At 44.4% G+C, this 24,164-nt stretch overlaps 1 protein-coding gene across 1 annotated transcript in view; it reads right to left on the bottom strand.

Annotated features, from left to right (window-relative positions):
• Positions 1-17,556, bottom strand: part of PHACTR1 (phosphatase and actin regulator 1) — a 253,885-nt gene extending 236,329 nt beyond the window's left edge. The window contains exon 1 of the mRNA XM_027128382.1: positions 17,078-17,556. Within this exon, the coding sequence (XP_026984183.1) occupies positions 17,078-17,333 (256 nt within the window). The 5' untranslated portion in view covers positions 17,334-17,556. The remainder of the gene's footprint in view (positions 1-17,077) is intronic.
• Positions 17,557-24,164: the final 6,608 nt, after the last annotated feature.

The raw sequence follows: 24,164 nt of genomic DNA, 5'->3' as shown, positions 1-24,164 counted from the left end.
GCCCACCCGCAACCAATTCCTGGTGCCTGCTGCAGAGCTGATGCCACGAGCTGAACCAAAATACGCTTTGCACGTTATCCCTCCTCTGCTGAAGAACCTACCATCACTTGGTGTAGCACATCGCTTTAAGTCCAGGCACTTCTGCCTATAATTTAATATCTTTTAACTTTACCTTGTATTAAAAAGAGACCTGATTTCAAATCCTAACCCCAGCACTTATTACCGGTGAGACCAGCGTGTTGCTTAATCCCTCGGAGGCTCAGTTTTCTTTTCTGCCAAGCTGAAATAAATAGTACCTATCTCATGGGGCTCTTGGGAAGATTAAGCCCATATTTCCCATCACTGACACAGGGCTTGGCATTGGGCAAGTGACTAAGACAGTATTGTTGTTATTATCTAACAATGATACACTTACGCTTCCTCCCCCCTCCTGGCTCCTGTTCTTGTGAACCCTTCCACTTAGGATCTCTTCCTTCCTGACTTCCGCCAATCTACATCAGCCCCTTCACACAAACCCCCCTCCTGGGATTTAGTCCACACTGATCTCTCGCTTTGGTGAACCCACTCATGGTTGGCACTGCCCACTCTGGCCGGTAATCAGTGATTCTTAGCCCAGGAGCAACTTTGCCCCCAGGGGACATCTGGCACTGTCTGGAGACATTTTTGGTTGTCACAAGTGGGAGGTGGGTGTATGAAGCATGTTTTAAAATATTTTCTGTACTTGATGAGGCGCTGACATCCTGGAGCCTGGAGAGGTTGCCCCTCCCAGAACTAGCTAATTCCTAGAGATAGTAAACAACTTGCCTGCCAGGGCACCTTTCCTTTGCAAACCAAGCAATCCAAAGCTTATCCCCCCAACCATCTCCTGGATCTAACTCTCACACAGCAAGTGAGTATTTCCTCTGCCCTCAATCACCCCAGGGCCAGGTACTGAACAACTAGAGACCACCTTTACAACCCCGAGCCAGTCAAAATTATTCAAACTAACCAATCCGAAACTTGCTCAAACCTGCCTACCTTGATTCACCCATTCCTTCTCTGCAAAAAACACAATAAAACTCTGGGCTATGTTCTCTCCTGAGTCCTTCTGCCTCCTGACCAACCCTGGTACTTCCCCAGGGGGTGCTGCATGGATGGGGTGCCCCTTCCCCTTAGGAGTTGTAATAAACTGTTCTTTCAAAGGCAGTTATCTCCCTGTCTGTCCCCTTACCATACCTGATCAGAACAAATCCCAGGTACATTTTACGACAGTAGGTGCTACTGGAACTTAGTGGATAGAGGCCAGGGATGCTGCTAAACGTTCTACAATCCACAGAATACCACTTCCCACCCCAAACAAAGAATTATCTAGTCCAGAATGTCAACAGTCATGAGACTAAGAAACACTGACCTAAAATATTCCACACTGAGATCGCAGGTCTCTAGAAACCCCAGACCTGCCATACGGTTCTATCACATCGCCTAACTAGGGAAATAGAGGAAGTACCTAATTCCTGGATTGACTGAAACAAAGGTATAATAATTTGCATTCATAACTCTTTTAACCAAAAATCACTAAACATGTTCAGCAAAAGTGAAAGTATTTCTTCCCAATTACTATGAAGTTTCATGCCAAGAGCTTCTGGTCAGAAAGAAGAATTCATGAACAAACCTCATCGTTCTGTGTGATTCTGTATCTTTCACAAGTGGGAAGGAGTCAATCAATGGAGTATTTTCTATGGGAGGATTCTGAAGCCATACATTAATTTTTTTCTAGGGCGTTCATCACCTGTGATGCTCCCCACTCCTCGAAAAAAAACCACTGTGTATGATAAAATACATTTGGGTAAAGAGGTATAAACACTCTGTTCCTGACGTTTCACTAGGCACATGGGCACACCGAGGGCTCAGAAATTAAAACAATCTACTTAACTTTGTTTTTTAGCTCAGTTTTCCAAGTTAGTTTGATCTTGACATTGTTCACATACCATCTATTACCATCCCATGGAGCACGTGTTCTACGGAACACATTTTGGAAAACATCTCATTAAAGTTGACAACAATTCCCAATGCTGAACTTCAGAACTTGAGTTTTAAAATTTCTCACTCTATAATCAGAGCTGCTTTGGGAAGCTCAGTAGCAGAGAAGCATGACACAGCCTCCTTTACCGTAAGACGTCTTTGGCAGGAAGATCAGTGCTTCCGCAGGTCTCTGTTGGAATGGCACAGACCCTGGAATTCGGGCAGAGGCCATATTTCCAAATGGCATGGGAGAACTTTTTTGCCTTGCTACCTTGGACTGGTTCTAAGAGTACAGACCTCAATATAGGTAGATGCCAGGCAGAAAATTATTATTTTCCCACAAGCAATACGGCTAATTTAAACTTCTGTGTGTCGGGGGAACCCATCAAAATAGGACCCTGCATGTCCATAAGGAAGCAAAAGGAGTAAATTAAAAGCAAAGGTGAAGGTACAAAGTACCCCGATTTTCCCACCCGCTTCCTAACTAGTCCATAATCCACTCTAACATCTTTTACGCCTAAATCACGGACGTATTTGTACACTTAAAAAAATGCTGTGATATCTATGGATTTAGTCAGACGGCAGAGGACTGAATTCTGAAGAGGATCTGTTTCCTTAGGGGCCTCAGCCCACCCGCTCTGGCTTGACGGGGCAGCCGCCGTCTTTTGGGCCGGGGGACCGGCCATGGGCTAAGGTACTTGGGTTTCTGGAATAGGCTTCAGGAGACTGCTCTTCAGAGCTCACAGCTCTGTGACCTGCAAGTCTGAAAAGGGCTCGGCTGGGCATGGGGGGAGGCCACACGCAGGCAGAAGCAGATGGCAGAGTCATCTGTTCATCTAGCTCAGGGGGTCCCTCTGCTCTTTGACCTTGAGAGAAAGGGACTATTGTTTTCCCAGTCCCACAAGCCAGGAAGCCTTTTCGGTCCTCCATCCTTCCACCAACCATCACCACGAACAGAGAGGAGAATACAAGGAGAAAAGGGAAACCCAGTTCCTTCATCCCTTTAGAATGTGGAAGCTAGCACCACGGATTTAAAAGCACAAAACCCCCTGTGTTTTCTATTCTTGAAAACTTTCCAGAAGCCTCCTGAATATTCTCAACACCCTCTGGAAAAACAAGCACGATCCTCCTCTCCTTCACCCCTTTTCGCAAGAAGGAAAACAAAGGCCAAGACTGAAATTTGTCTGAGGCCAGTTTGTACCAAGGTTACTGGCACCAAGACTTAGGGGCCGGATTCCCAGAGGATGCTTTGTTTTCCTAACCCTCCCCTGGAGGCTGCTAATTCCTTCTCTCTGGTAAACATTGCCAGGAATTGCACTCTTAGGATTGTGCAATAAAAATAAGCCATGTTGGGGCTTCCCTGGTGGCGCAGTGGTTGAGAGTCTGCCTGCCGATGCAGGGGACGCGGGTTCGTGCCCCGGTCCGGGAAGATCCCACACGCCGCGGAGCAACTAAGCCCGTGCGCCATGGCCGCTGAGCCTGCGCTCCGCAATAGGAGAGGCCACAACAGTGAGAGGCCCGCGTACCGCCAAAAAAAAAACAAAAACAAAAAATAAGCTATGTTTGCTTTCTAAAAGCATGGTGGAAATCCTCCCAGTTAAATCTTACTATAATTTAGGCTATGATATTTTCAAAGTAAATTTGTGTTATTTCATTCATGGCAAATTACGTACTTTGAGCTAGTAACACACACTGACCCATCTACTTATGGTTTAAATGCTAAGTGTCATTCCTGTTTGGTCCTCAACACTTGCTTATAAATCCAGTGGTGAATTCAACAATGTTCCATCAACAATGTTAAGGAGGAAGCAAAAAGGACTGTACACCTGATCCAATTGTATGTTGAGCAGCTGCCTTTTTTAAAAGAGGTGATGATTAATGTTGGCACGAGATTAAACATTCCTCGTGAAATAATTTGAAGCTAAAGATGTTATATTACTACCCGTTTATATGTGATGTCATGCAAATCTGCAGCCAATATATACACTTTCCCCCAAATTAGCTCTATTCTAGGGTGTACCGTCTACATACACATGAAAAACCTACACCTTATTTGGTTATACCTGATTTAGGTAACAAGCTGCTCTATGAGATGTTCATCATCTTCACAGGATAAAAATTGGGGATATAATGTCCCCAGTTATGAGCTGATGTTTACCTTGTAGAAATGTAATTAATCATTCTACACCGTATCTCATCTACATGGAGTAGAGCAAAGAACTTTAAACCTGTGGTTCTGGAAAGCTCTAGGACTCTATGGCACTCTGTGAGGGCAGGCCCTCCCCCGGCCTAAACCAGCAATCCCCCTTTTATCTGGTTTATATATGGGGGTCTTCCAAGATACTCATAAGTTTCCTCTTCCAAAGAGTAACTCTTGTCTTTGGTTATGTCTCTTGTCTTTACTTTTATTTCTTGAACATAGATGCTCCTTTTTCTATGTATTCCCTCTTCTGCCTTCTAGAAAAACTTGAAAAATTAACCTAGGCACACAGCCCAACGACTACTACACTCACCAGTATTCCAAACTACTTCTATTGTCTTACCACAAGAAATCTGCATTTACATTCCTGATGCCACCTCAAAGACGGGGCAAGGATGGGAGGGGTCCAATAGCGCATCATTTCTACTTCCACTGCAAAGGGCTCCTTCAGCTGAGTTTATTAAAATCTGTTCCTTTGTCTTCAGTTTTACTTTGGGTGGTGGCGTTCTGACCACAGCCTGCTTAATAGTGCCTGAAAAATTCATATCATGGCTAGTTGGAAACTGCAGCATACTATTCATTCTGGCTATGAAAACATTAGGGCTTTGGGCAAGCAAAAAGGTTCACTGCGTGTTCATTTGGGGGATGATAAGCTCCTGTCGGTGGCTTGTTTGGCTTTTTTAGTGAGCTGGGGAAGGGACCCATCAATCAGTGAGTTACTGAGATTTGGAGGGGCGATTCTTTTTTTTTTTTTTTTTAATTTTATTTATTTTGGGCTGCCGTGGGTCTTCATTACTGCACACAGGCTTCCTCTAGTTGTGGCGAGCAGGGGCTTCTCGTTGCGGTGATTGTGGCACACGGGCTTAGTTGCTCTGCGGCGTGTGGGATCCTCGTGGACCAGGGCTCGAACCCGTATACCCTGCACTGGCAGGCAGATTCTTTTTTTTTTTTTGCGGTACGCGGGCCTCTCACTGTTGTGGCCTCTCCCGTTGCAGAGCACAGGCTCCAGACGCGCAGGCTCAGCGGCCATGGCTCACGGGCCCAGCCGCTCCGCGGCATGTGGGATCTTCCCAGTCAGCGGCACGAACCCGTGTCCCCTGCATCGGCAGGCGGACTCCCAACCACTGCGCCACCAGGGAAGCCCTGGCAGGCAGATTCTTAACCACTGCGCCACCAGGGAAGTCCCTGGAAGCGGCGTTTCTTGAATATGCAGCAAATCTATCACGGTCCCGTAGCCAAGATCTACTTCTGGACACACTTCCATCATGTGGAGCAGCCCGGTTCATCAGACAAGTACGTTTCCAAACATATAAACATTATCTACAGTATCTGCTGCACGCGTTAGACAAACATTTGCCTGTAAACAGACTCTAAGTCTCTCAAGAAATAGGCAGTGCTGGTATGTGCCCAGTCATCAGTGATGGATGGTCGCTAACTGTGCGGCAGATTGCATTCCTCACTTAGTGCCAGGAAATCGCGGTGCCAACTCTTCCTGAGAACACCTTCAGCATCTGGAGGCTTCACTACAGTGCAGCTCCCGATAATTCCAACCCGCCAGGCACCGAGTCTGGTGGGCGGTTATTCCTTTTCTAAAGTTGATTTCCTATTACTGGAAGAATCAAATCAGGCTTTGCTTTTCCTTTTTCTTGCTTGCTTCTCTGTCTTTCCACTCATAACCTTGGAGCAGTCCTACTCTTTAAGATGGTTGCCTCAAAAGCAGCTAATGCTTCATTGAAGACTGCTACTCGACTTAAAATAACTCGAGAACTGAGGTAAGGGGGCAAGGGAAGCAGAAGGTGACAGTCCTGAAAATGAAAATTAGAGGGCTTCCCTGGTGGCGCAGTGGTTGGGAGTCCGCCTGCCGATGCAGGGGACACGGGTTCGTGCCCCGGTCCGGGAAGATCCCACATGCCGCGGAGCGGCTGGGCCCATGGGCCATGGCCGCTGAGCCTGCGCGTCCGGAGCCTGTGCTCCGCAACAGCAGAGGCCACAACAGTGAGAGGCCCGCGTACCGCAAAAAAAAAAGAAAGAAAATTAAAGAACAGGAACTTTGTTCCCCTCCCAAGAGTCACTGCTGGGGTTACAGCTTGTTTAGAAGCTAATAATTTGATTTTATAATTACTTTTGTGGGTTGCAAAATAATTACTATGGAGGCAAATCTCCATCTGCCCAAATAGCAGAGGCGATTGTTCTAAAGTTCACACCGAAACAAAAGCAGAGTCAGGATGGTTAGCTCTTAGGTGGGGATTAGAAATCCATCCCCTTTTGTCACATGTGCCAGCCTGAAACCCACATAAAGGTCAGAGTAGGAGTGGGGAAAGGAAAGATCTCCACAAACCCCATTCGGAGGAGTCGTTTCTTTTTAGCTTGATTTGCATTTTAAATCTGTCCCTCTGCGTACACTAGGACATCATTTAAAGCGTTTGAAAAGGACTAAAACTGCAGTTCTGGTGAATGACACTGAGATGTGATTGAGTCCCTTTCAATCCTAAGATTAGATGTGGTGTTAAAATGGTCGGTATCGGTATCTCCTAATTATAGGAACTGTGATGTATCAGGGGTCAGCAAAATTTTTCTGATAAAAGCCAGAAACGAAATATTTGAGGGTGTGCGGCTCTTTGCTGCAGCCCCTCAACTCTGCAGCTGTGGTGCAAAAGCCACCATAGACTGTACGCAAACGATTACGCATGGCTGTGCTCCAACAAAATTTTATTTATGGACACTGACATCTGAATTTCATGAGAGTGTCTCGTGTCATGAAATATTCTTCTTCTTTCGATTTCTGTCAGCCGTTTGTAATCGAAAATAAAAAAAAAACATTCTCCACTACAAAAACAGAGGGAGGGCTCAGGGATCACTGCTTACCAACCCCTGATCTAGATGGGTTTTAGGCACCGCAACATCTTCAGGGAAGAGAAATATCTCACATGTGGAAGAAACTCAGGACAGAGGTGTCTTGAGAGCAGATAGAGGGTATCAGCGGCCCCTGAGGCTTCCCAATTCTAACCAAACGCACTCTCCGCCATATAATTTCCTCTTGCGCTTTTTAATGAACTGACAGTTTTCTTTTGGTTTTCCTTTTTACCTGAATTTTCCTGAAAGAATCACTTTCGTATGTAATTAATCACTTTAAGATGTTAAACCTCATTGGCCAAAACAAGTAGTCTCTTCTTAGAGGTTCACATCTCAGAAGCAGCCAGCCATGGCTGCAGAGATGGAAGCAGAGGGATGGCCCAGGTACAGTAGCAACAGCAGGTGACACGGAGGAAGCCCTGACCACTGACCCTCTGTTCCCTCCTCCCTAAAACGGTCACAATAGTATTTCCAACCTTAAAAGGAAATGTGACGATTACAAGGAAATAATAGGTGCAAATTATAAAGGGTAACATAAATAGAGTCATGTGTCTACGTTTTCTAAACTTATCGGTTTTCTTAAACAGACTGAATCAGCTCTCTTCTTGACCATCAACTCAGAACCTTCTCACTCTCTCTCTTAATCCTCCAGGGCGACAAAAATCCAAAACACAGATAATGAAAATCATTGGAAATGGGACTTTATCTTCACTGCTGTTGGGAACATACCATGGTGCAGCCACTTTGAAAAAGAACCTGGCAGCTCCTCAAATGGTTAAACACGGTGTTACCAGATGATCCAGCAATTCTACCCCTAGGTATATACCCAAAAGAAATGAAAACAGACATCTACACTAAAACTTGTGTATAAATTCTTCTTTGAGCATAAATGCTCAAAGAAGAATTATTCATAATAGCCAAAAAATGGAAACAACACAAATCACCATCAACTGATCAGTGGATAAGCAGAATGTGTCACAGTATAGCCAAGAGTGTGCAAGGAGGAAAGGACTCTCTTCATAAATGGAAAACTGAACAGCTACAAGCAAAAGAAATTAAACTGGACCCCTATTTTACAACCTACACAAAAATCAAATCATCAGGCCCCCTCCTTTCAGCCATGTCTTCAAACTCTATAAACACCTATTCACGTCCGAAAAGTTCTTACCATTTGGATTAACAAGCAAACTACAGAAATGACTCCTGGGGGCTAGCAAACAAGTTTTGATCCTTCCCCTCTCAATACAGTTGTATGTGTATATTTTATCTACTGATCTTTTTAAATTTCCTTTAGACATACGGGTATATTTGAAGCTATAGATTTTACAAATATTTTAAACATTTCTTCTCCTAAACTGAGTGAATATTTATAGATGTCTATAAGTCAGAAAGATATTAGAGCAGAAGGGGAAATTATTTGCAAAATTACATATGAGCTCAAAGTTATGCTGAAAATATGGCAAACTGACTTTGAATTGCTGGTGTTTTAAAGTGTTACTGGGCCTTTTTATGAGTCTGTAACAGAATAGCAGAATCTTGGTCTTTTGACACTTACCGCTTAAGGTCTTGAAATGACCTTTCTTGGCTATGAGTGTTGGACCCAGGCCCTTTCTCGTCTGGTCCCTGCTTAAGCTCTACCAGCAACACCATCACAAAAACCTACTCAAATTTGCTCCAATATAATATAGGAGTGGGGGGACGTAGCTGATGAATCTATAGAGATCATTATCTCTCCTGTATACTTTTGTATATGTTTTTCATAATTTTTTATAAGTTTAGTTGTTTTTTTCTTTTAGGTAATTTAATCATGCTACCTCTGCTTAAAAATCCCTGTGCTACCTTCAGTGTAGCTGACCTAAAACAGACAGACTGCCAGTCACTTCTCCAGCAAAAAGATGGATTTATTCAGATCAGCAGAGAAATGCAACTGGGAGTCTACAACCTGTGATGGTCCCCAAACAGCAAGGAAAGGAGGATGCTTTTATAGAAGGGAAAAGGAAGTTGGGAGGGCTTAGTAAACAAAGAGTCCCTGGCTTTTCATTGGCTGAATCCTTGCCAGGCAAGAAGAGGAGACTTTCTTTTTCCTGTTGGGCTCTGCTATCCTCCCAGGGCATGAAAGCTCCCGTCCGGTCTCCCAACTCTACTTAATTGAGACTTCTGTTTATTAATATTTTTACAGTGCTCACTGAATGAAATATGAACTCCTTCATAAACTGTACCAGGATTTTCCTGATTTCCCTCTTGCCCAAGTCGGGCCTGACACGCTCTACTTTCTGCCTCCAAAACACCTGCCTCGGGCTTCCCTGGTGGTGCAGTGGTTAAGAATCCACCTGCCAGTGCAGGGGACACAGGATCAAGCCCTGGTCCGGGAAGATCCCACATGCCATGGAGCAACTAAGCCCATGAGCCACAACTACTGGGCCTGTGCTCTAGAGCCCGCGAGCCACAGCTACTGAGTCCATGTGCCACAACTACTGAAGCCCACTCGCCTAGAGCCCATGCTCTGCTACAAGAGAAGCCACCATAATGAGAAGCCCACGCACCGCAATGAAGAGTAGCCCCCACTCACCGCAACTAGAGAAAGCCCGTGCGCAGCAATGAGACCCAATGCAGCCATAAACAAATAAATAAATAAATTTATTTAAAAAAAAAACACACACACCTACCTCTCTCAAACATTTTTTTTTTTTTTTTTTTGGCGGTACGCGGGCCTCTCACTGTTGTGGCCTCTCCCGTGGCGGAGCACAGGCTCCGGACGCGCAGGCTCAGTGGCCATGGCTGATCTTCCCGGACCGGGGCACGAACCCGCGTCCCCTGCATCAGCAGGCGGACTCTCAAACACTTCTAAAACTGTGCATGTATCGGTCTACCTATGTCCCTGTGCTACATTTAAGATCTTTGAGCACAAAGACCATGCTATCTTACTGATTTTTATATTCCCAATGCTTAACCTGGCACATAAAATTGCTGCAGAAATATATCATCGGAAAAAAAATGAAGAATTGCCCCTACATATGTTTCTAGACTACCTCATGTCATTTTTCCCTACGTTCCACCAATTCTACCTGCTGAACTTCTCCCCTTTTCTGGGCAAGCTATGCTCTTTTGCAATTTAAACCATTTGCTTTTTTTTTTTTCTTACCAAAATGCCCTTCCTTATTTATCTGAGAAAACTCCTCCATTAGGCCCTAGTGCAAATATCACCTCCTCTGGGAAGCCCTCCTACCTTACTCACACAGTTAATGGCTTCCTCCAATAATTTAGCAGTTTACTTTCCTGCTGCTCTAAGGTCGATTCTTCAAAGGCAACAACTGGTTATTGTACCTCTTGGTATCTGAGGGGGCCCTGCACACACAACCTGCTAATTTTATAAGCAAACATAAGAGAATCAATCAATAGGTCAGTTGTGTAAGTACAGTCTACCCTCTGTATCCGCAGATGCAAAACCCACAGATGTGGGGGGCGGACTGTATTCATTGTACTGGCCATTTTACATAAGGGACGTAAGCATCCCTGGATTTTGGTACCTGCAGAGGGTGCCTGAAACCGATCCCCAACAGATACTGAGGGACGATTGTACGTGGATACTTTAGCAGAATTTTAAGAGTCCACCTTCATTAGAATTCCCCCTTCTTTACACCTCTTCCTAACACCCCACTAAGCCCTTCTTCACTACTGTCTGAGCACATGCTTTTCTTTTCAGGGTTCCAAACCACCTTTACACCCTGCCCAAGTTGGAGCCTTTCCTAAGCTCTCCTGACTTCATGCAAGCAGTTTCCCGCCTCTACCCCTTGCTTCAGGTCACATCTTCCCTAGCTGTCCCTCTTACTCTCAGTGTCCATTGGGCCCATGTCGATAGAATTCTCCAGTAATTATTGTACAACAGTAACAGTAATTATTGTTCTGGAGAACAATACAGTACAACAATAACAATACTTCATCCAGTTGTTCACTTTTCCTCTTCCGGAGAAACAACTGGATCTCACCTTGCCTATTTTCTGGAATACCCGACTGACCAAAAAGTGCTTAGTCATTGTAAATTTAGACGCACGTGAGCCCTTTTACCTAGAATGAACTGGTCATGACTGTTAAAATTCTAAAACCAGCACAACAAAATACTTTTGACATGTACAATGTTGAAGGGGCTCTTCCCCAACCTCACTTTTACTTGCTTTTATTAAAAATACGTTTTCACTGTTAAATACAGAGTAGAATTGGTGCGTTCATCTCGGACCCAATCCAGGGATGTTTAATTACGGAAGAGACCAAAGAGCACACAATAGCAGGAGGAAAAATCCAAGACAAAATTGAACTTGGCAGTAACAATACAGACGACAGTAATCACAGCTAATATTTCTCCAGCACTTTCTCTTGCCAGGCACCATGCTAAGTGCTTTGTGCTAATTATCTCATTTAATCCTCACAACGCCATGCAGTAGATAATATCGTGGTGTCCTAAAGTCACCCAGCTAGCAAGTGGAGGAGCCATTATTTGAAAACAGGCAGTGAGGTTCCAGGAGCCCCCTCTGGACCACCACTAGAAACTTCTTCATGAAGGAACAGTTCTGTGAGTAGCCCTGACACCAAATGGTGGCTGAATTTTGGAGGACTGCTCACCTCATCTTTATGCACCTCTGTTTTCTCATCTGCAAAAAGAAGGATTTGACCCACAGAAACTCATAAGGCATTCTTTTCTAAAAAGCTGTCTTGTGGAATGAACCCTACAGAGTAACAGAGAAGTATTATGGCAAATTGCTTTTGTTCTAAAAGTTCACATTGGAATCCATCAGAATAACGTGCGAAATATTTCAAACTCCGAAAACAAAATTTGGAAATGCATCTAGTGAGTCAACGGATTAGCGAATTTGTCTACAAATATTTGAAGAATAGAAATCATATTTAGTGAAATGAAAACAACCTTGAAATATTGATTAATCACATGTAAAAGGCACTGAGTAGCAGCTACAATCAATATGTCTTGTTTCAACACCATACACAAGAATAAACTCAAAATGGATTAAAGACCTAAATGTAAGGCCAGACACTATAAAACTCAGAGGAAAATATAGGCAGAACACTCTATGACATAAATCACAACAAGATCCTTTTTGACCCACCTCCTAGAGAAATGGAAATAAAAACAAAAAGAAACAAGTGGGACCTAATCAAACTTACAAGCTTTTGCACAGCAAAGGAAACCATAAACAAGACGAAAAGACAGACCTCAGAATGGGAGAAAATATTTGCAAACGAAGCAACTGACAAAGGATTAATCTCCAAAATATACAAGCAGCTTATGCAACTCAATATCAAAAAAACAAACAACCCAATCCAAAAATGGGCAGAAGACCTAAGTAGACATTTCTCCAAAGAAGACATACAGATTGCCAACAAACACATGAAAGGATGCTCAACGTCACTAATCGTTAGAGAAATGCAAATCAAAACCACAATGTGGTATCACCTCACACTGTCAGAATGGCCATCATCAAAAAATCTACAAACAATAAATGCTGGAGAGGATGTGGAGAAAAGGGAACCCTCTAGCACTGCTGGTGGGAATGTAAATTAATACAGACACTATGGGGAACAGTATGGAGTTTCCTTAAAAAACTAAAAGTAGAACTAGCACACGACACAGCAATCTCACTGCTGGGCATATACCCTGAGAAAATCATAATTCAAGAAGAAACATGTACCACACTGTTCATTGCAGCACTATTTACAATAGCCTGGACATGGAAGAAACCTAAGTGTCCATCGACAGATGAATGGATAAAGAAGATGTGGCACATATATACAATGGAATATTACTCAGCCCTAAAAAGAAACGAAATTGAGTTATTTGTAGTGAGGTGGATGGACCTAGAGTCTGTCATACAGAGTGAAGTAAGTCAGAAAGAGAAAAACAAATACCGTATGCTAACACATATACATGGAATCTAAGAAAAAGGAAAAAAAATGGTCATGAAGAACCTAGGGGCAGTACAGGAATAAAGACGCAGATGTAGAGAATGGACTTGAGGATGCAGGGAGGGAGAAGGAGAAGCTGGGACCAAGTGAGAGAGTGGCACTGACATATATACACTACCAAATGTAAAATAGATAGCTAGTGGGAAGCAGCTGCACAGCACAGGGAGATCAGCTCAGTGCTTTGTGACCACCTAGAGGGGTGGGATAGGGAGGGTGGGAGGGAGATGCAAGAGGGAGGAGATATGGGGATATATGTAAAGCTGATTCACTTTGTTATACAGCAGAAACTAACACAACATCGTGAAGCAATTATACTCCAATAAAGATGTTAAAAAATATATATATATGTCTTGTTTCTAAATCTATCATTCGATTACTTTTTAAACAGGCCACTATAAGACAGAGGCTTCAAAATATTTCTAAAAACTGTTTTTAAAATGTTTCATTTCTATTAAAAATTACTTGAAATTACATTTTAATACACAATTAATAACACTGTAATTCCTACAATAATTCCTCACTACTAATAGACTCAGAAGGAATTCAAATAAGAATAGAAAATATATATGAAATTATATAGAGAAATACCTTGTTTTCTAGAATAGATTTCTCCCTAGAGTTGATTTTTAACTATTTGTAAATTAAATCATATTCTCCTATTGACTTCCAATATAAGTTAGGTGATACTTTAGCTATGTCTCTTGCAGCTTTTTTTTTTTAATTAATTAATTTATTTTTGGCTGCATTGGATCTTCGTTGCTGCGTGCAGGCTTTCTCTAGTTGCAGCGAGCAGCGGCTACTCTTCGTTGCGGTGCGTGGTCCTCTCATTGTGGTGGCTTCTCTTGTTGTGGAGCACGGGCTCTAGGCAGCCAGGCTTCAGTAGCTGTTGCACGCAGGCTCAGTAGTTGTGGCTCCCGGGCTTTAGAGCACAGGCTCAGTAGTTGTGGTGCACGGACTTAGTTGCTCCACGGCATGTGGGATCTTCCCGGACCAGGGCTCAAACCCGTGTCCCCCGCATTGGCAGGCGGATTCGTAACCACTGCGCCACCAGGGAAGCCCTCTTGCAGCTTTATTATGTTCATAACTTCTAATCTATTTAGCTAAAAATTTCTCTCTCTCTCTATTCCTACCAATGCCAGCCTCTCTATCAAGTATGTAAGGCAGATAAAATTAAAGGTACTAGGAAATTGCGTAGTTCCTTCTAGTTCTATAGCTTAATAACCCTTGCTTTATCAAGACTGCACATGTATATAACACAGACACACACACACAAAACAGTACTTAATTTTCTACATTCAGTATAGGTGCCATATAAAAAAATAATCAACTTGAGGCGCACTGGAAAGCACCTTAGTTTCAAAGACGAACAGAGAAGGATTTCAGTGTTTTTTCTACCCTTCACTTGTTTGTGGCCTTTACACCAAAGTGCTACATAAGCTTGTTTCCTCATCTGAAAAAGGCTTCGGTATTGAACCAAAACGGCAAAGGTGAAGCAAACACAAACTGTCTTTGGCCATTAATGGTGAACTGTGTTCTACAATTTTTTTAAGTAATTTTCTACTTAAAACTAAGGTCAGCAAAGCATCTTTGGTACTAGTTAGTGGACACCCGGAACTTAAAAAACTACTCTGAAGTAAAATGGCAAATGCCAAAATGTAATTTCAACTTTCATATGTCCACTGAGCCAGGGATACTCTTTCTTTTAAAATTTATTCTATATCAGCCAAATACTTTTAGTTATAGATCGTCTTCAGGCTGAAAGTTATTAAAATATGCTTTAAATAGGTTTCAATATATTTTATATATGAGGAAATTAAGAATGAGACTCAGTGAGCAACGCCTCTATAAAATTTTCCCTGCATAAAACTTCAAGGGAGGGCTTTCCAGCCGGAGCAGTATTGTCCTTGATGGCTACTAAATGACCTCAGTGGTGCTGAGGAGAAACCTAACACATTTATGGCGCTGGACACAATGCAGGTACACCCCACCGCAAGTAACGTCCTCCTCTATGGAGCCCTACCGAATCTGTGAGCATTACTACAATCTTTACTACACACTTCCTTTAAAAGAGCTGGCATGCAGACAAGATGACTCAAATTGAAAACAGCTTCTGGAGAGCTTAGCTCACAGAACATCCACTCATGGCAAACTATCATTCAAGGTCAATCTCTGCAGAAAGTGAAATTCATGTGAACTTCCTTTCCTTTCACAGTGGGCAGTGCTGCTTTGGGCCCTGGCAGGGTTAAGCTCCTGACCTCATTTTATTTCAGTGACTGACGAAGCACACCCCACACTGGAAGGCAGGATTAGCAAGTGTAGAATTCAGCAAAAATTAGGTGTCACAACATGAGGTCTCCCCTAAACAAGAATCCTTTGAAATCAAATGCTTTAGTCCTATCAGGTAATATGTGAACATCCATAAGTAGCCCCGTAAGACATTCTGGAGTGTTTGAGGTGGTAGAGATGAGGCATGTTGGAAGCGGAAGCATGGTGTTCATAATTACACACATGAACACACATCCTTGAGTGTAGATACAGACCTTTCCTTACTGTAGCAATGTTCAGAGATCCTGATTTAAATAACCCCCCAAGGTTGTGGAAGTAGCCCATGTGGGAAGCAATTCAGTCATCAGAGTGACTCATTTAATAAATATTTTAGCCTGCATCTCATGCTCTATTACATTAAATGGTAAAAAGTCTGGCTTTAGATCGCCCCATTAATCCATTCATATTCCCTAGGCGTCCGCAGCTTATAGAGTAACCAAAGGACCAAACACATGTCAGTGTGTGCTTCTCATAAACAGATATCCTCCCCCAAACCTAACCGGAGCTGCCTCAGCGTGTTTTGTGTGCCTTCCTTCCTTGTGCACGATTTTCCCCTCGGATGCCTGGTACCATCGTGCACAGCCTCTCTGGCTGTTTAATCAAAGAAAAGTATAATTACGCTAGCAGGACTCTAATTCTGAAAAGACATTAGCCAAACCAGTCGCTTCATTACGCTGCACCTCAGAGGCCAGCAGGAACCGGAGAAATTCTAAGTGATAACGCGTTCTTCCGAAGGCAACAAGCGAAGCGGCCTGGTGGATAGGAAAAATCTGCCTGTCTAAGCAGGTGAGAGTGTCAAGGAAGGCGATGAGCTTCAGGCTGGCCAGTAGCTAATGCTTTCCCTGCAAAACCTGCTGCCTAAAACTTTTCCAAGACCTCCAGTGGCCCTCCGGAGTCTGCTCTTTGAGCTGCTTCGAACCGCCTGGGAAATGCACCGCCCCACAGCCGCGTCCACGTCTGCGGAGGCTTCTGCCCGGTCCGCGCAACGCGGTCCCTCCTCCGTGGCGCCTTCTGCCCAGAGCCGCCGGCAGCCCGGCCCCCTTTCACCGCCCCGCTCCGGACCGTTCGGAGGGGGCTCTTGGGCTCGCAGGGCACACCTGGAGGAAGCCGCCGCCGCTCCTCCCCCACCTCCCACATTTTGGCCCTTAGGCACCAGCGCAAGAGGGACCAGCGGCGGCGCTCCCAAAATCCCGGCCATGTTCCACTCGGAGCGGACATCATTCAACAACTCCACAAGTCTAGTCTCCAGGGCGCTGTGGCCGAGGCCCAACCACCGCTCCAAAGTGAATCCACCCGAAGGCCACATCTGTAACGCAGCCCAGCAAAGCTTATATCCTATCCTAACGCAACAATGGGAGAACAGCTAAGAAGCCCAGAAAGCTAAGAAAACTGGCGGAAGCATCTTCTTAAAGCTAATAATCTTGCCCCTTGTGAAGCCCCTAAAGCCCCACCTTCCCCAAGAGAAAAATCCCAGAGTTGCCGCTTTAAGTGTTTCAAACCCCTCCTGTAGGGGAGCATTTCCATCAAAGGTCTGTGCACGGATACGGTCCGGGTTTGGCTCCGGGCGGCACTCTGCAAAGTGCCGGACGGGCGGGCGTCACGCCTGGATAGAAGGCGGATGTCCCCGCAGTTCTCGGGGCAGAGACGCCGGCGGCGCCCCCAAACCGGGGACCGGCACAGCCGCCTCCCGCGCTCGCCGCCGCCCCGACGCGCCCCGGCACTCACCGTCCCGGGCGTCCTCCCCACGACTGCAGTTGCTGCAAATGTGTTTGATCTCCTTGCCTAGTTGACAATGGATCACAAAGGACACGTTGTTGTTGTTGTCGTTGGGGGCGGGCTCCTTCAGGGGCTTCAAACTCAGCAAATAAAAAGCTTTCTTTTTGGGTTTCTGGGAGCTCGCGCCTGGCACCGCGCCCTCCCTGCAGCGCGGCGAGCGGAGCGCAAACCTCCCCGGCTCCGCGGTGCGCGTGGGCTCCGCCATCCGGCCCCCGGGCGTCCCGGGCCGGACGCTGCTCCGGCCCCCGCGCGCTGCCACTCGTGCCCCGCCGCCTGGCCAGCATGCCCCTGCCACGCCCCGCACCCGCGTCTCTACAGCGGCGCGACCGCGGCGGGGCGGGTCAGAAGAAGGCGCCGAAAGGGGCTTGACCTCGCCGACCTCCCTGCCCGAGCCAATCCGGATCCCGAGGCCCGAGTAGGGTTTCCGGAAGGCACTCAGCGGTCCCACCTGGGATGCTCCACTCCCGCCTCCCCCGTGGTCTCACGCACGCATCCTCCACCGGCAGCCCCACCCTCCGTAAGTCTCAGCGCCAGCGACCTGAGCCTGACGGGTTTGCAGCTACCTTCGCTCTCTTCGAGCTGCAGGGCAGAACGCTAGCCTCCCCTCCCCCTTTTCCTCGAGCCTCCCGCTGCCAAACGAAAGCAAGATACACCACACAGAAGGCTGCTACGCTGGGAGCCCTCGGGGTGCAAGCGCCTCTCTGGGACCAGCACAGATTACCATTCTCGGGTGGGTCCAACCCACAGCCCTTGACTTTCACTGGAGCCGACAACCTGTTACAACACAATTGATGTTTTCACGTTCAATAGAGATTCCCCGACCTGAAGGGCGGCCTTACACCAGTATCATTAAAACTTAGAGCGAAAAGGGACAGAAAAGGCTGCTTTCGTCAATCCTCAGGAACGACAACTTGCAACTTTGCGATCCCAGCTAATTTGGCTGAAGATTCCCCGCTGTCTTAACACCGTGAATAAGGCTTAGCAAGGCAAATGGCATCAATTGAAAGCTCTAAAGAAAGAACAGTCTTAAGGCAAACCCATGGCTCAATAATAATAACAGCTACAAGTTATCGAGCCTTTGTTTGATCTGCACGTTTCCTGTTTTGTTTTTTTTTTTTAAATGACGCTACATTTACACAATTAATCCTGACTCCGGTATTGTGAATCCTACATCACTTTTTGGAGAGCTAAGGCTTAGAGAATCCTCGTAGCACAATCACCTTGTGTGCTTATTTTAAAAAGAGACTTTGGAGGCCTCAAGGCCTGAGATCCTGGCTTAGTAGGTCAGTGCAGGGCTCAGGAACCTGTAGTTTTAACAAGCTCCCCAGGTGATCTTGATGCAAAGCCTAAGTGGGGAAACAGGTGTTTACAGCCAGGTGTGCCTGTTATTCCCTCCACGCCCCATTCCCTGTGAACCCTTGTCCTCCTTTCCAGACATTGAAACAGTGTCAGTTAAAGGATGAGATATCACCACCAATTGTTTCCAGAAACTTCTCCAAAGTGAATTTCATAATACCCTGTGTCTTCCACTACCACAAAAGGCAGGTCATTGCTACTCTCTCCTCCCACTGGGCAAATTCTACACATACAACTCACCTCGTAGAGAAGTGAGTCAACCACCCACTGGGGGTATTAAATTACTGTGTTATAATATGCTCTGATCACCACAATTCTCCCACCCCGTCATTTACATTACTTCTCATCTGCAAAGCATTCTGCCCAAATCAGCACATTCCAAGCTTCATTTGCATCTTGTAGTTAGGAACACCAGGTGTCCAGCTGCCATGGCCTGCTCTAGAAGGAGATGTCAGGGGATCCTAGGGTTAGAGTTCTGCTGCCTTTAATTACATCACAACCCAGTCTCTCCCTGTGCCCAGCGGGGCCTTCAGGGACCCCTCCCTTCTCGCCTGGATTACCAGCCAAAGCAGCCACAGATAAATCTGTTTTTTCTCATGTCACATTCACATCAGTTGGTCCCTGCCTGATTATAAGCCTCATCTTAGAGGTGGCCAAGGACGCACTTGCTCTGCTGGAGAAGTGTATGAGGGAATTTATTGCATTGTGTTTTGGGCAAATATTTCTTATTCTCTTTTTCAAATCCTAGATCCCTCTCCCAAATTGTATCACCTCTTAACTACCTTCTGAAAAGAAAAAATATATATACATCTTTTTCTTAAACGAGGTTTTTAAAATTGCATGCCTTTCCCACCTCTCTGCCCACAGATGAGAACAACAGACCTGCAGAAACCCTGCAGGGTCTTATTAAAACAACGGAGCCCAAAGCAGTCTTATTCGCTTGCTGAATACTAAACCACGCCTGAGAGCTCAGGTGTCTCTGTCTTAACTGGCCAAGTTATGATGTAGTAGAGAGAATACTGACACGACCACCAGCTTAGTCTCAAATATTGATGGTGATGCCCTGCAGCTCGGGGGCTCTTTATTCGGGTTTGGTGTGTAGTGGCCTAAGGTGACCCTCAGAGAGCTGTCCCCTTGTTCGGTGGTTCATCTTCCTCAACAGTCTTCCCTGAATCTGCAGCTTCTAACTATGCTGGCCAGCAATGGTATCCACTAGCCTCATGTGGATATGTACACTTTAATAAATTAAAATTAAATGAGATTCAATCTCAGTGCCTCAGTTGCACTGGCACACTTCAAGTGCCCAATAGTCACATGTACGCAGTGGCTACTGTATTAGGCGGGCCAGGTGGTAGGACATTTCCATCAGCGCTGCAAGTTCTATAAGACCCTGCTCCTCTTAGAAGGTATGAATGGTAGTGTCTCGGCCTGAATTAGAAAGCTGAGGAGCCCAGTCTTCTATTGTTACAACAGAAAGTGGGTGGAGAGGGGACTATACCTTAGTGCTGACTGCAGTTTGGAAGAAGATGCCTGTGTCTGGTGGCTGCCAGCACCCCCTTTCCTCTGACCCGCAGCAGGCAGAACAGGTGTGCACACACTTGACATTTTTTTTTCTTGATCCTGCTCCGTACCCTGAATGCTGCCTCAGTGCCTCCTGCCACCCATTACCCTAATGTCCCTATAGCTCTCGATGCCAAGACATGTCACACAGAGTCTGTGTTTGTCGCATCCCATAAGACAAACCTGTGTTTAATTATGATCCTTGTAATTACGGCTCAGCTCTATTGCTGCCTTTGATAATCGTCTCCCTGCATTGACAGTGGGAGAAAATAAACGGTCATCCTATGGCATTCTTGGAAAATATAGATGGTATTGTGGCATTTTTTTTTTGACTTTTAAGAGAAAGGAGGGAAACATTGAAGGGAAAGACAGTCCAGAGCGTTTCTATCACCTACCTCAGGGGTTCTCAACACAGAGCCTGTGTAACTTGCATGTGCTGTTTTACCCAGATGATCTACATGGGATAGAAGAAACTCAGCCTCTCAGGCTCTACCCCAGAATCTGCATTTTAACAGATCATCCTGGTGATTCAGAGGCACATTAAGGTTTGACAAGCACCTGCTAGGAATCAAGCCGGGTAATAGTATGAATTGCCTACCAGTGGAGCACATTTTTTGATTCTGAAGAAAGTAGCAGATAGGACCCCTGATCTTGCAGAGCTTAAAATTTAAGAGGAGAGAGGACGCACTCAATGAAAGGACATATAACACAACACACCCAACTGAACACATGTGTGTAAACTTATAATTAGGAGCAGCCATGGAGGAAAGTACAGTTACTATCTGAGTGTGAGCGTGTGTAAAGGGAGTTCTGCAGTGATTTAATGTGGACGAGATGGAGTTGATGAAGGAGAATTTCCCCAGGAAAGTTCATCAGCACCAGTTGCGGTCAAAATGGTGGGAGTGGTGGTGGCAGTGGGGTGAAGACAAGCTCATTGGCTAGAAGGAGTTCGTAGTGGGGAAGGGGATAGTCAAGGATGGTCATTAGTCTGGCAGGAGAGTTACACTCAGCAAGGCAGGGGGTGAAAACTGAGCTCTCCAGAAGACGCCACCGTTACGAGGATGGGAAGGCAACTGCAGACTGAGATGTTGTTCCGCTTATCTGCTTGTCTGTGCTCCATCCTACTTTTAATGCTCAACAGTTACTAGGCTCAAAGGAAGTCAGAATCAAAGTTAAGCGCAGAAATTTGGAAATGCTCATATAGCGCTTTAACTCTTATGAAAAAGCATCAAAATACAAAAGTGTCAATACAAGACAAAGCAGCGGAACCACTCAAAGAGAGATGTACTTAGAAGAATATCACTATACACATCTGATGGAAGAAAAGATTCAACATTTCTTTTCTTCCTTAATTTTTTTTCTTTGATTTAAACTCAAGCTATCTGATAAATTTTCTTCCTGCTTCTGTCCATCTGTCCATCTCCTTTCTTGTTCCTATCTTCCCTACAGTGGGTTGAATGGTGGCCCCCCAAAGATATGTCCATGTCAAATCCCTGGAATCCATGAATATGACTTTATTTGGAAAAAAGGTTCTTTGCAGATGTAATTTAGTTAAGGATCTCATGGTAAGGAGATCTTCCTGGATCGTCTGGGTGGACCCTAAACCCAATGGCAAGCGTCCTTATTAAAGACACACAGAGGAGAGACAGAACTGGTCTCCAGAACTGCGAGAAGATAAATGCCTGTTGCTTTAAGCCACCAACTTTGCGGCAGTTTGTTACCGCAGTCCTAGAGAACTAACACACTCCCTGATTATTAACTCATATAAGAAGAGCATCTATTCTATTTCTCACAGAGGAATAGCATCTATTCTTTTCTAAGTTTGATCTAAATGTGTACTATGTTAAAGCCAGAACTGTAAGCTAATCTACGAAGTACAAATTTAAGAACAGCTTTAAAAATTACTTCCAAATGGATCACGAACACAGAATTGTGCAACATTACTGCTACGTCTGTGTGTGTGTGTGTGTGTGTGTGTGCGTGTTGTTTTTGTTTTAGTGTTTTGTTTCTATTTTTGCTGATGCTGGAATGGAAGTATGAAATGGAACGGAAGTAGACTGTCATTTAAGACGGGCATATAGCTTCCAGGCTTTTTTACATTTAGTATACGGCATTTATATTCTGAGCAAGGAGACGTGATCAGAGCTTGCTGTGGGAGACTGGTAAAAATTCTTCAGGCAATTCAGTGATGTATAAGTAGAGCTCATATTCAGCCCTTGTGCACTGGTACAGCTGTATGGATTGTTTGTGGCTGATATCTTTTTCTAATAGTCTCTTTGACTCTTGCCAAGTCTAGTTATTAAATATTTTGTATATCACTCCTGCAGAAAGAGGTTAGAAACCATCTGTACAATTGGCAAGCCTTGATTCTCCTAAAAGAAGGCTTTCTACCCCAATGTTTTTCTTTAAACTGTGTTTAAGAGCCTATAGCAAAAGTGCTTTTGGCCCAAGCTTTTCCCTTATTATTTCTTAATCCAACCTGATGGGTTTTTGGTATAAGAGCCAGGAAGAGGTCAGTGGACAGTAGGTTTGAAGAAACAATTTCATATCTCTGTTTTTAGAACTTAAGCTCTTAAAAATATAAAGACATCTAAATGATGTGAGCAGTTTTTTGGTGTGCGTGTGTTTTTTTTAATTTTAGCTAAGGATTTGTTTTTTCTATTTTTCTCCTAAAACTCTGAATAGAAAGCAATTTTCCTTCTAGGTTTGTGATAATTATGCTTACTAAGGGATTGTTCTGTGCAAATTGTTCGGCAAATACTTAGCAGATAGCAACCTAATGAGAAGGGGAGATTGGAAGCAGTTACACAAAACAGGTGGAAAAAGAGGTGATCAAGGGGAAATCATCAGAGTGAACTCCTGTAGTTTCTTGATTACAGTGTCATTTTGGAATGTTTCTTTCTTTTTCTGCATTGCCGTGGGTGGGAAGAGGACTGGAGTGGTCCAGTTCTTTAGTCCAAATAAGAGGACCTTCTCCATAATGGGCCATGCCTTCAGAGTGAACAGAATTTCTGTGACTGACCAAAGAAGGCAGGACATTTTCTGCAAAGTCTTGTTCAAGTCAAGCATCTTTAAAGGCTGCATTGCCAGTGTCCAAAGAAGGCTCTTAGTCTAAATTTTAAAATTTGGGATCGGATATTTCTGCTTATTCCCAGGGTAAAAGAGAGGATAGATAGGTACAGGTTGTGGATTGTTGAAGTTTAGTTAAGCGAGGGGTCTGTTGTTCTGAACTATTTAGTTTCTTTACATTTTGCCGCAAATGACAAATCCCATTTAAACGGAGACTTACAGGCTTATACACATAGCCTTATGCTTTCCTTTCTGAACCAGGTTAATTTTGGCAGATTTAGATCCTTCTGGATATTTAGCTTATAGAAAGAAAAGCCCCAGAGTGTAAAGATGTTATAAATATAACATAGGTGTGTTTATATTGCAATGGATAAAACAAAGTCCACCAATAAAGAAATGGCTGCATAGATTATAGTATGTTTATAGCATGATGCCACTAAAAATAATGAGTTATATTTGAACAAGTTGGCTTGGAAGGATTTCCACAATGCATTGTTAATAAGAAAATTAATGTCCAGAGAACTGACTACAATACTATCTCATTTTTGTAAGATAAATGTTGTAGGCATTAAGACTGTCCTCCAGATATTTCTGATTTACTATCTTCAGGCTTCAGGTACGTGGTTGGATTGTAGTCTGTACATCTAGATCCCCTTGGGGGTGGGTGGAACCAGGTGACCAGTTCTGACCTACGTGTGATGAGCTGAAGTTCAAGGCGATGGCTGCTGCTACCTTTTGGGTCATGGAGTGAAACGAGCCTGCCTGCTGACAGGCAAGGGACATGTAGTATGCAAAATGAACTTGTGTTGCTTTAAGCCACTGAAATTTTGGAGTTGTTTTTACTGAAGATTAATCTAGCCTATCAAGACTAATACATCAATGACAAATGTGTGTGTGGATGTGTGGGGATGCATTTGTATATTATAGATCACCTCATTTAATCATCACACCAACACTGTAAGATGGAACCATCATTTCCATTTTATGCTTCATGAAACAGAATTTCAATACCGTGAAATAAATTCCCCAGGTTACACAATTAGCATTCTGC

This window comes from Aethalodelphis obliquidens, unplaced genomic scaffold (assembly GCF_003676395.1).
Source record: "Aethalodelphis obliquidens isolate GAN/ISIS:26980383/991018 unplaced genomic scaffold, ASM367639v1 scaffold34, whole genome shotgun sequence".
NCBI lineage: Eukaryota > Metazoa > Chordata > Mammalia > Artiodactyla > Delphinidae > Aethalodelphis > Aethalodelphis obliquidens.
The sequence above is the reverse complement of the archived record's forward strand: the minus strand, read 5'-3'. Positions and strand labels throughout refer to the sequence as shown.